Source organism: Lactuca serriola, chromosome 3 (genome assembly GCF_051521515.1).
Source record: "Lactuca serriola cultivar US96UC23 chromosome 3, Lser_US96UC23_V15, whole genome shotgun sequence".
NCBI lineage: Eukaryota > Viridiplantae > Streptophyta > Magnoliopsida > Asterales > Asteraceae > Lactuca > Lactuca serriola.
Window position 1 is genome coordinate 84,015,915 of NC_136410.1, and position 13,488 is coordinate 84,029,402.

A 13,488-nucleotide genomic window follows, 5' to 3' on the forward strand; every position below is an offset into this window, starting at 1 on the left:
TAGCTCATCAAACGCCAGCTGCTGCTCCGGTCCCCAAACGAAATTCATTGATTTCTTGGTCAATCGGGTGAGTGGTAAGGCGATTTTAGAGAAATTTTCAATGAACCTCCGGTAATAAACGGCTAAACCCAAGAAACTGCGAATTTCAGAAGGTGTTTTTGGAATCTTCCATTGTTTAACCGCATTAACCTTGGCTTGATCGACCTTAATACCGTTTTCTCAATGTCAAAGGGTGATGAGTACGGAATGCTGTTTTCTCAATGTCTTCTTCACGAACCCGCATCTGATGGTAACCGTAACGTAAATCAATCTTGGTGATGAGATTAAAACTTAATCTTGAAGATCGATTAGATCTTAAACAGGTAAGCAAATATAAAACAGCAAGAACACGAAAATAAAGAACAAGTCAAGAATGAATCAAACGTGGCGAATGATTAAAACAAAACCCTCAGAAGAGCTCGATTAAGAACATCAACTGTAGAGGATTAGCAGGTTTACAAGAATGATCAAAGAAATCTGTAATACTATCGTTATACTCTAGATTGATAATCTAATATGCATGCAAGCATATACTTATATAATAAACCTAAAAGGCTCTCGGTTGGACAGGCCCAAACCAGAGTACAAAACAATTGGACTAATAGCCGAGCCCAATGACGCAATCTTCAAATAAATCTTTAACCCAACACTTGGAAAACCAAGATGCTCCCTGAAGCTGATCGAAAAGATCGTCAATACGTGGCAATGGGTACCTATTCTTTATCGTGCGCTTGTTTAGCTCCCTATAATCAATACACATTCGCTGGGATCCATCTTTCTTCTTCACAAAGAGAATAGGAGCACCCCAAGGCGAGCAGCTTGGCCGTATAAACCCTTTATCACTTAGTTCTTGAAGTTGATCTTGGAGCTCTTTCATTTCAGGTGGTGCCAAGTGGTAAGGAGATTTCGCTACCGGAGTCGCACCTGGCACCAAATCAATGTGAAACTCCACTTGCCGAACAGGTGGCAAGCCTGGGAGTTCCTACGGAAAGACATCGCTGAAGTCGGAAACGATAGGAACGTCGTCTAGTGCTATAGCAGAAGAGTAAGAAGCCATCCAGGCGGGGAATATCCCCTGAATAATAAGTTCTCCACCTCTAGGGTTTCGAGCACGAACTTGCTTCTTACGACAGTGGATTTCCGCATCAAACGCATCAAGCCAATCCATGCCTACGATAACGCAGAGCTCTCGCATCGCAATAGGGATAAGATCAATAGGGAATTCAACTCCAGAAAACTCGAGAGTGCAACCCCGATAGACATCGGTGACATAAATAGTGCGGTTGTCGACAACATCGACAACCATTGGGTGAGCCAATTTTCCGATACTACGCCCCAAACGATTAATAAACGTGTGAGATACAAAAGAATGGGTAGCACCGCTATCAAACATAACAACATCGGGCTTGGAATCTAGCAAATAAGTGTATGCCACTGTCGTTGTAATCACCGGCTCCTCCACAGTCATCTGGTGAGCACGACCTCGTGTCACCATAATGGTTCCCTTAGAGGATGATGCAATTGCAGGATTTGTACCCATGTCTCCTTTACCAGTCTTCAACTTCGGGCATTCAGGCTTCTTGTGTCCCGTCTCGTTGCAGTGATAGCAGACGGGAATTGCAGAATTAATATGAGGTACTGCACTCGCAGGGGGATCCCTACAATTCTTCCAATGATGCCCTGGCTTTTTGCAGTTGTAGCATATCAACATATTTTTCTCGCCCTGAAGACGTCCTATACTCATACCTTGACTTAATACCCTGATTTTGCGTTTTCTGGGCATCTCTGGATGTCTTGGAAGAGGTGTCATTGGCCTTCCTCTTGGACTGGGTCTGCAACTCGATTTCCCTCCTCCTCGCCACATTCATGATCGCAGATAAATTCGAGAACTTCTGCATGCTAACAAATTCCCAAATCTCGATACGTAGGATGGCCGTGTACCGGCTGACTAACCAGGCCTCGTTCCCAGCAAACGAGGGGCAAAAAGATAGCATCTCCAAGAACTTGGCGTTCAGGTCACTAACGGATTCGGTAGTCTGCTATAAGGCCATGAACTCTTGCTGCATCCGCTGCTGCTCCACCTTAGGCACATATTGTGCCTCGAACCTCTCCACAAATTGGGCCCAAGACATGGCCCTCACTTCATCTTCGTTCAATAGAGCGGTGATGATGTTCCACTATGTCTTCCCCTTGTTCACAGCTGATTCATGGCGATCACTGCTTTGTACTAGTCCGGACACCCAACACTTATGAAGGCGCCCTCAACATCTGACACCCAGGGCTTAGTAGCAATTGGGTCGGATTCACCATTCCAAAGAGGAGAGCTACACTTGTTGAACTTCTCGAAGTAGTATGTCGAATCCTGAACAGGCAGAGACAGTAACGCTCCCCCGGGAATAGCCACGAGGCGCTCATCCAGAAGAGCACCGAATTGGTTGATTATGTCGTTGGTCACACCCGGGATTAGTTCGTTGAAACCGTTATTGAATTCCTCAGCGACAATATCCCTAACTTGCTCCATTTGGAGCTGATTAAGTCGAGCAGGCGGAGCCATTGGTATCCACAGAAGAAGGAAAATCTTAGAAACAATTCAGCCTAGATATATCTAGGAAGACAAAACACTCAGCTTGCCGAAAATTTTTCAACCTTGCCCCGACTCGAAACCGGCACCGATGCTTCAAATAGTAGGGGCCCTTCTACTACCTTCCACACAAGTTCCAATTTCGCATTCGCATCTAGTTTCAAAATTTCCAGTTCGCTCTAGCCGTTAATTTTACAACTCTCTCACATGTTAACACTAACTAAATGTGTAATCTAATATTTTAAGGCTAGTAGAATCCAATTCATAGTCAACAATTTAACATAAACATTTAACATAAGAAATAAGGCTTACTTGGCTGGCTGACTGGTACACCGCGACATCTTTCACTACTAGTCTTCAGAAAGTTTGAAAAATATTTTAAAAAGAAAATAAACTCTTATAGAGCCTCAAATTTGAGTCTAGAACATCCACAAGAATGCCTAGTTCCCTCAAACTGTGGCTCTGATACCAACTTGTGACACCCAATTTTTTTTGCAAAAATTTTAAATTTTTAAAACCCATCTTAAATTAAATTAAAACAACTGAAATAGTCATAACATAATCCATCAACTTAATAATCATTTAAAATAAGTGCGGAAGTAATAATAATAATAAGGTCCCAACAAAATAACTAGTAGCGATGTCCCGATGCTCCATGTCAAGCCTTAGCCTCTTTAATCTTAACACCTGAAAAGTTATAAGGGAAAAACGTAAGCACGAAGCTTAGTGAATTCAAACACAGACATTGTACTAACATTCATATTTACTAGCCCTAATCCATTTCCCAATTATAATGATAAAGGCAAAGAACGAATCAATGTCTATATTACGAGAAGGACTTGTAGGTTTGAACCGCACCGGGAAGATCCCGTATCATTTGGCCCTAATCACCGCACCTCACGAAGAGTATTACGTTGGTGATCTTACCTACCCACCGCACCGGTAAATCCGTATCCTTTGGTGGTGTCCCCATATCCATAATTAGTTACATACAGTGCACATGTACGAATTAAAACAATACTTATATAGTATAAATTCAAATAATCACACACGAGCTAACTAGCAAACACAATCATCAATATAAAGGTGTGAGAGAACTCACCTTGAGTGAGTATTAAGGATGGCTAACAATCAAATAATGCTACCAAGCTTGAGCAAACTTCAAAACCTCACCTAAGAAGGACTAAAGGTTAGAAAGGAGAAGTAACGAAGCTATGAGTTGAGAAAAGAGTAATCACAGCAAGGTCTCTAAAACAGACCTGCTGTTCAAAATGGATTTACTCCAAAATCTAAAACAGAAACATAGCTTTAAATAAATTTTATAGGAAACTATGATTTCTCAGGATTCCACAACTATAAAGAACTCATTCTAACTCCAAAAGATGAATTAAATATGAATTTTACAAAATGGTGTATCACTTCTATCTCGAACAATACAGTCAAGTGATGTTGGCCAATTCTACCCAACTTGTGAGTAGAATTAGTACAAAATAAAATTAAGAGAAGTAAAGGACATACAAGTGAAAGTCTCAGAGTTGGAATTGAATGAAAATCATCTCTCAAACTCCATATATAAAATTCACATTGTGGACAATCACAGCACTAGCAAAAGCTGGTGACTGCCCACTGACCTGGAGTGTGGATCCATTATACCAAATTTATAATTGGAAATAACACCCCATATTCTCCATTTCTTAAATTCATAATATAAGGAACATATAGAAACTTGGAATCACTCTGGATCCTTTTCCAAGCCTTAGAAATGATGAAAACAAAATGACATATCAGAACAGACCCGGATCAGACCTAACAGAAAAGATGCCATTCTTTCACATAGATAAAGCCCTTATCAGTGAGGTTGGACTTCTTAAGAAAGTTATCCAACTCAATGTGCGAACTTTTGGAACTGGTTTGGGGTCCGTTTGAGTTCTAGAGCTCCAGATATGATTTTTACAAAATGACTACAGATCTGATGGAAAACAGAATCGTAGCCACCCGTGATTCCTTTTTGGCTTATCCATCCTTCTCCTTTTGAAACACATTTTAAGATGTGTTCATCATCCCAATTCAGTCCCCATGATAATGGTGGTACTAAAAAGGGTTAGGGATCATTAGGATTTCATTTAGCCACAAGGATGTAATAATAATCAACATGAAAATAAACATAAGCACATAAAATCATCATTCTCCCTTTTAGGGTTTCCATGATCTTTTGCCACATGTAATCCCCTAGATCCATCATCCACCATATATGGGGTGAAGATAGGATCTTGAGATGATGTATAACATACAATATCAATAAAATAAGAAGGAGAAGAGGTGAAGATGAAATCATAAAACTAGAACAAGGTTATGAATCAAGTCGTAAGAAAGGATAAGGAGGTTCATACCAATACGAATCAAGGCTGGAAATGAACAAGAATTAAGCTCCAAACAGCCCCTTGGCTGCTCTTGATCCCAAAGAGAGAGAGAGGGACGATTTTTGAGAGAGAGGGAGGGTTTAGAGTGTTTTCCTTGTGTGTGTTCCAAATGATTCAATTTACACATTAAGTACTATTAACTAGATGGACTTTGCAAATAGGCCCATAGCCCATGGACTTCAATAAAAGGAGTTTACAAGATGATCAAAAGAGTCCAATAACATAAGAAATCATACATTGGTTAAATAAATTAACCCAAGGTTACAAGGATAATTAAATTAAAATAACCAAACGTACCGAGAAAACACGGGGCGTTACAAGTTCTTGTGCTTGAAAATGAGATGAAGGTTGAGAGTAATTCCCTGGAGTATTGGCTCATCAAATGAGGGTAAAATGAAGAGGAATTTCGTGGATATGAAGGAGGAAAGAGTGGAAGAGGATAAGGGGACAAAACCTACACTAGCTTGTGATGGGATGTGAGTTTAAGTGATGTGATCTTGTCTAGCCACTTGCTTGGGTGGTTGCTTAGAGATAGGGTTAGTTAAATAACTAACTACTAGTTATTTAGTTAGTTAGGAGTTCTAGTTAAGGAGAGGGAAGGTCTTAATCTCGAAAATTAGAAGAGGGATTAAGAAGCATTCTTAGTAAAATGTCTTAAGTGATTAAGCACTTATTAGTTAAGTTGGCACTTATCTCCACCAATTCTCTTATCTTAATTGATTTAGACATCATAAAACTTACATGAAATCACTTTAAGTCATGACTCATAACTAGTCATTCACTAGATAATAATACATATATATATATAAATACATACATGTATACTTAGTATAAAATAACAATGTAGTTTTTGTGTATTTGAACTTTAATGTTTATGTTTTATTCTTTTTATTCAAAAACACTTAAATACATTCTAATTGTACCTTATAATAATTCATTTTATATTTTAATTTATTTAAATATAAAATTTATTGACCAATGTATAATTTCATGACATTGAACCGGTTAACCATATTGTTAAACACGTTTTGTCACTTTGGTTCGTATATTTGTCAAATTTAGATCCTCCACAACTATTAAGGACACGTTTTACATAGGACCCAACTTAATTATCATCTAGATACATGTTGATACAAAAATTAAGTTTGTTGCGTTCAAATGATGTTATATGCTAATTTCACAAACCGGCGATGGTTCGTTGCCATACATCATTACGAAATTTATCAATAGCTACTTGTTTTATATTTCACAATAACTTATTTAAATAAAAGCGGTTAAATTCCTTCAACCATTCTTGATGAAATACTCATATTGTTTAATAATCAAAACATAGCATCGTACGATCGTTCCTATTTTTACCAATTGTTACATTCTCCCCCCGTTAAAAGAATTTCGTCCCGAAATTCAACTTGTAGACGGGATATCACTAATCAATTGGGGGTGTTTCTTTTTTTTGATCCTCGCATTTCTTAGTGAATTTCGGTCCTCGCTTGGCGTTCCAACGAGCCTTCACTATGGGCATGCGACTTTGTTTTTGTCCTTTTGACCTTCTGATCCATGATTTCCACCGGTTCTTCGATGAAGTTTAGACTCCCGTTGATTTCAATTTCATCCAGTGGAATAACAAGAGTCTCATCAGACAAGCTCTTCTTCTGATCCTGGTATGCATTCAATCGTTCACGGATTTGAATAATCTTCTCTGTAGTTTCTCGTATGATCTGGGGGCTGGTGAGAGTGTTGTTAGGAACTTGCCTGTTAGCTATTTGCGTGTCACCTACCTCAGCCCAGCATAGAGGCGATCTACACTTGCTTCTGTAGAGAGCTTCAAATGACGCGACTTTGATATTAATGTAATAGTTGTTGTTGTATAAGGATTCGATGAATGGTTCTTCCGCTTTGTCTGTCAGTTTGAGGGTGATATTAAGGACTTCTTTAACGAATATCGAAAACACGAGGCGAATCACCTGTCCCTTATCCAAAATGATAGATAATGGTATACTCTGCAGTCTCGCAATCTTCTTGTGATATGCTCCTGTCAGCTTTTCTTTTTTTCTTTGTAGCCTTGGTCGGTAGAAAGTGTGTGGGTTTGGTTGATTCGTCTACGATCGCTCAAGTGGTAGCATGTCCATCCACTATCCTGTGTAACTTGTCATGGAGTTCATGGTATGACTCATAACTGATTCATCTATCATCTCTTTGTGTTTATAAGTCGTATATAATTAAGATTGAAAAGATAGTTGAATCGGTGATTCTATTCTAAGCCCACATCCAAACAAGGAAAAGGATTTAAAACGAAATTACCAACCCTAAGTCCGTAGAATCTTAATTATATAGGCCTCCAATATATACACTTAGTAATCATAGATTCACTAGTATGGGTCCATAGTCTCTACTTGAGTGGGGTGATTAACTTGGGTGAGATGGTATTTACAACAACCCTTTTCCACAACTACTGCACTTAGGTTGATTTTTGAACTCGGGTTGTCGTACGGATGGTATTCCCAGGAGATCTTCTCGGAATATATCGAGAAGGTTACGGGCTTTTTCAACATCCATGATGTCTTTCTCTTCTTGTTTCTTATCCACAACACAGGCTAGGACGGCGTGGTACCTCCTATGTAGGTACTTCTGAGTCTTGTTGTAAAAGGTGAGTCGGGGGATTGTGTCCGGTTTGTCGCCATAGACAACGAGGGTTCTATTACTCGATGGGTTTAGGCAAATGGCCTTTTCTTAATATATGATATCGGTATGGTGAGGAAACTAACTAATACGTTGTTAAAATGAAAATGTTGTAAATTTTTATTGTGACCGGTGTTAGGATGATTTGAACGAATTGGTTGATTTAGTGTTAGAGTGCACCCTATGTACACGTCTATAGTGCTTTTGATTATTCCAATTCTACTGTAAATATTTCGATTAAGTTTTTGAGGTTTTTGGTTGAGAAATTGATTAAATCTACGACTCACAATACTCCTCTCCGCGTTGCTATTATATAGTATCCATGCATATGTGCTATCAGGAATGAACGTACCGGAATCTCATCGGGGTCTATTACTTCTTTCCCACGCTCTGTTGCTAAAACACTTCCGACGCTCCTGACATCTTTGTTTTTAGTCTTCGGGAACTCCTTTATGAAATGTCCTACTTCTCCACATCTGTAGCAAGTCCGACTCATCCCAGCTTTTGTGTTCTGGGCGGTCTGTTGAGCCGGCACCCTACATAAATTTGTGGTATGCCCCTTTTCATTACAGTTCTTACAGTGCATTTCCCTGCACTTTCCTTTGTGATGAAAGCTACACTTGGTGCATTTTGGCAGGTTTCCAACATATGGTCTTGTCGGCACTGAAGTAGTAGGGATGGTGGTGGTATGGAATTTCACTATTTGTTGTCTTTTGGTAGGTCCTTGATTTGGGGCGTCGTTGCAGGAACATACTCGAGGTGTCCCTGGTTGTTATTACGATGGGAACTTTCGACGCTGTTCCCGCTTTTGTTTGTGTTGTTAGCGCCGAGGTGTGCCATGACTGCTGTCACGGCGGCTGTTACTACAATTTGAAATGTTGTAGGGTCTATTTATAGAACTAGTGTTGCACCAGTATGCTGATTACCTTCATGTGTCGGCATGATTTTATTTCGCGAGTGGCCTCCTCTGTTCTCAGTTCTGTGATGATTGTCCAGGTTGTAGCTGTAAGGGTTCTTTGTCCTATAATGACTATCTCCTTTTCTAAGGAGTGTAGGTGATCCATATTGTTCTTTTGATCTGCTTGCTGGTCTATGGGTGCTATCGCCCGAAGTACGGAGCAGTGAGTTTATATCGGTTGTGGATCATCGGTTGTCCTCTCCAGTCTATATGTGTGGCTTGGTAGTTAATTGCGGGTTGCTTCCTGAAATGAGAGGTGGAGGTTCTCATACTCCTCTTGATAGGGTAAGGTTTATTGATGGTATCTCCCGAACTTCTTTCTCCATCTGGTCCCTTCTCGGAAATCTTCTTCCTCGTATTTCATCTATTGGTACTCTTCGAAATCTTCTTCTGGATCCTTCTTGATCCATCTATTGGCTTCGGTGGCAGGATAGTAAGGGTCTATGTGGAGATGAAGTCTAGCTGATATGCCTATGCGAGAATAGGGGTAAGAAGCATATGAAGAATCTAAGTGTGTGGTTCTATTGTAACGCAAAATACTCCTATAGTATTTTAAATTTGTATGTTAAAGTTTTCTTTGTATGGTTTGTTGGTAAGTTTTAAATTTGTTGTCCACTGCAGACACTCCTCGGCACACGTTAGTCGGCTCTCGGACAAATATAGTTGATCAGGCTATATCCTTCCCAGTTCCGAATACATGTCCCAAGGCGTACCTGCACTACACAACTTATTTATAATACTTCTAAAATGGTCCGATGTGAAACTGTTATTTGTACAAAATGAATGCATGCTTACTTTACAAAAACTAAATAAATTTAATTTCAAAAGTATGACTCTTCTCAGAGTGTTTTTGCCCAGTTGAGTTTATAGTTGTATACCAAAAATGGTTTTGATATACTTAATTCACTATAAACGATGCTCTGATACCAATCTGTCACACCCCCAAACCAGAACGGCAGAAACGTTCGGGGGCGGAGGACGTCATATTCAGTATCATAACAGTTCATAGAAAGGAAAGTACACACCACCATACATATATAAAGGTTTTAAAAATGTTTACATCATTGTATTTATTACATGCTCAAAAGATAAATGCATAAACATCTTTCAAAAGAAGTAATTAACGCCAGCGCGTTAATCCCCAAAAGTTGATATCCAAACCTGCTTAGCGGTTCCCTAAGAATAGAAGTCATTTCCAAGAGAAAGTGTCAACAATTAAGTTGGTGAGTACATAAGTGGTTTAGAAAGTTTGTATGCCATTCCAAATTGAGTGTATGTTTTCCAAGAAAATCCCTTATTTCCTTATAAAAGTGTGAAATGCATGAGAATATATGTATTGAATAATATAGATAGTTGAATCAAGAAAATCCCTTATTTTCCTATTAGTTGTTTGTTTTGTATACAGGGAAAATCCCATATTTTCCTAAAGTAATAGTTAGCCTGATGTCCCAGACTAAAAACCGAAAGCAAAAGACATGCTTTAGAAGGTTGAAGCATAGATTTATATAATGAAACCTATTAGAAGATTTCAGTTTGTTAGATGAAGAAAACTTTTAATAACTACTCATTCATCAATCAGAAGTACTATAATAATTGTATATCCGATGAGTTTTATAACCATACTAAACATAATATGCCTGTAGCGACGTTCTTCAGGCGTCGTAGCGTTATGACAAACTGTCACCCCAAAGGACGGACTGTAGCTAACAGTCAGGGCGCAGGATCATGACTTCCCGTATAGATCTATACACATTTGACACGCTCTCCGAACGGGAGACTCTGGTTATAGACAGGACTTGTAGCGATACCTTCTAGCAAAAAGGCAGTGTTTGAAGATGTACTTGTCTCACGGATTCTCAACTAAGTCTGTATTAAAGTAATAGTTTTGTATGCAAAGATCATCCTTTCTCACAAAGTTTTGACAATGCATAAATCATAAGTTTTTAAAATGTATTAAAACGGATTAACAACGAAGGATACTTTGGAATTTCTAAATACTTTGTATAAATCTAGTGCATGCAAAGTATGACAAGAGTTTTCACATAGTAGTAATAAATCACAAGTGATTCATTTGATAAAAATGAGTAAAGTGAAATTTTTGATGTAGAAGACAATTTTGTAAACAAAACATATATATGTATATGGTTATATATATATATATATATATATATATATATATATATATATGTATAAGTTTTAAAAGATGATTCGGTATGTTTCATAATTGTTGTTCATATTCTTACGTTTTTATTAGAAACTTTGCATGAAATAATCCTTAAGTTTGATACTAAAGACCTTTTTGTACTTATCACTTTTGTAAAAAATGGTAATTAAACATATTTAAATGATTGTGTTTTAACTTCCTTAATGTATAAACATTGCTCAAAAATGTTAGAAGGTGTTAATAAATCTATAAACCACTTTTGACAGTTTTACCCTTTACTGTCCCTGTTTTTAGAAAACTCATAAAAAAAATCATCGTAAGTCAAAAAATGAATCCGTCACCTCTGAGAGTTTATAAAATGAGTCTACTTTGTTCCCAATTTTTATTATGATTTTTAGTGGTCTCAAACTAGTGTGAAAATGAACATCTTCACAGACTGGTCCGAAATCACTTCTGAAATGACAGGCAGTTTTATAAAAATCGCCATAAATTGTAGAAAAATCGTATGAATGCGTGCGAGTAGTCCTTAGAAAGGTATAAACTTGAACTATTTGCATATTGTACAGTTTTGAAATATATTAAGTTTAAGATTGTCAAAACAGTCCGTGAACAGGACTCAACTTTTCTGTAGAAAGATGTCATTTAAATTTAAGTTATGTTTAGTGTTCTAACTCGTATCCCCCCCCCCCCTTTAAAACCTTTGGTTGTTGGTTTGATGCTCCAAAACAGCCACTCTTTTGGCTATGTTGCTGTCACGAAAATTTCACAGCAAAAGAGCAAGAAAAAGGGTAGTTTACTCACTGTTTTGAATCAATAATTTTGAGTATCATAACAAGTAACTTCAAGGGGTATTTGGTGGTAAAAATATCAAGCAAAAAGGAAGGTGTAGATGGGTGAAATGGTGGCTGAAACACAAAAGGGACAGCAGCCCTTTAGTTCATGGTTTTGATGGCTTTGGAAGGAAGTTCTTGTGCTTGAAAATGAGATGAAGGTTGAGAGTAATTCCCTAGAGTATTGGCTGGTCAAATGAGGGTAAAATGAAGAGGAATTTCGTGGATATGAAGGAGGAAAGAGTGGAAGAGGATAAGGGGAAAAAACCTACACTAGCTTGTGATGGGATGTGAGTTTAAGTGATGTGATCTTGTCTAGCCACTTGCTTGGGTGGTTGCTTAGAGATAGGGTTAGTTAAATAACTAACTACTAGTTATTTAGTTAGTTAGGAGTTCTAGTTAAGGAGAGGGAAGGTCTTAATCTCGAAAATTAGAAGAGGGATTAAGAAGCATTCTTAGTAAAATGTCTTAAGTGATTCAGCACTTATTAGTTAAGTTGGCACTTATCTCCACCAATTCTCTTATCTTAATTGATTTAGACATCATAAAACTTACATGAAATCACTTTAAGTCATGACTCATAACTAGTCATTCACTAGATAATAATACATATATATAAATACATACATGTATACTTAGTATAAAATAACAATGTAGTTTTTGTGTATTTGAACTTTAATGTTTATGTTTTATTCTTTTTATTCAAAAACACTTAAATACATTCTAATTATACCTTATAATAATTCATTTTATATTTTAATTTATTTAAATATAAAATTTATTGACCAATGTATAATTTCGTGACATTTAACCGGTTAACCATATCGTTAAACACGTTTTGTCACTTTGGTTCGTATATTTGTCAAATTTAGATCCTCCACAACTATTAAGCACACGTTTTACATAGGACCCAACTTAATTATCAACTAGATACATGTTGATACAAAAATTAAGTTTGTTGCGTTCAAATGATGTTATATGCTAATTTCACAAACCGGCGATGGTTCGTAGCCATACATCATAACGAAATTTATCAATAGCTACTTGTTTTATATTTCACAATAACTTATTTAAATAAAAGCGGTTAAATTCCTTCAACCATTCTTGATGAAATACTCATATTGCTTAATAATCAAAACGTAGCATCGTACGATCGTTCCTATTTTTACCAATTGTTACATGAGAAAAAGGAGTTTTTCGGTTTCGAAACGCTGCTCCAATTAAGTTCCGGTTTTCGATAAAATTCGCTGTAAGCAGTGCGCTACGCTTACGCAATTTTTAATATAGCTTTCAAATAATTATAGGAATGTTATTAGGTCCTTAAAATAATTACTTGGGCTGTTATTATGAGTTATATCGAGTATTATTAACGCATGATAATATTTGGACTAATTAATTTGTCGCGGTTATCGTTAAACTAGACCCTAGTGGTATCGATACTAGGTTTTATCGAAGGAATATCGTTTTGAGAGTATCGAAGCGCTGTCCGCGTACTGAGTCACCACCTACTCAGGTGAGTGCATGGTCCCTTTCATCTTACACATAGATATGAAGTATTTTATATAAATTACGTGTTGTGTGTGTACATATTGTCTGAATACTTGCTGTCTATGCTGGGTGAAAGATTTTTATACATGTTTTAAATGATTTAAACTGTATATGTATTTTATATCTACAAAATGTGTTGGGTAAAACATGGGTAGATGAAATAGTTGTTTTGTGATAACACGATGGGAGACATCAATGTTGTCAGTGATCCAGTCATCTAATGGAGTATAGATGATGACCATGGGCGATACTAGACGGTCCGGTGGAAC

At 37.4% G+C, this 13,488-nt stretch overlaps 1 protein-coding gene across 1 annotated transcript; it reads right to left on the reverse strand.

Moving 5' to 3' along the window:
• Positions 1-1,021: 1,021 nt before the first annotated feature.
• On the reverse strand, positions 1,022-1,750 carry LOC145095469 (uncharacterized). The gene has a single exon (XM_079033341.1). The coding sequence runs from the start codon at positions 1,748-1,750 to the stop codon at positions 1,022-1,024; it is 729 nt and encodes a 242-aa protein (XP_078889467.1).
• Between the last annotated feature and the right edge of the window lie 11,738 nt (positions 1,751-13,488).

Bases quoted from the DNA above. Each gene is read 5' to 3' on its own strand.
- LOC145095469 (XM_079033341.1), bottom strand. From the start codon at position 1,750: ATGTTGATATGCTACAACTGCAAAAAGCCAGGGCATCATTGGAAGAAT.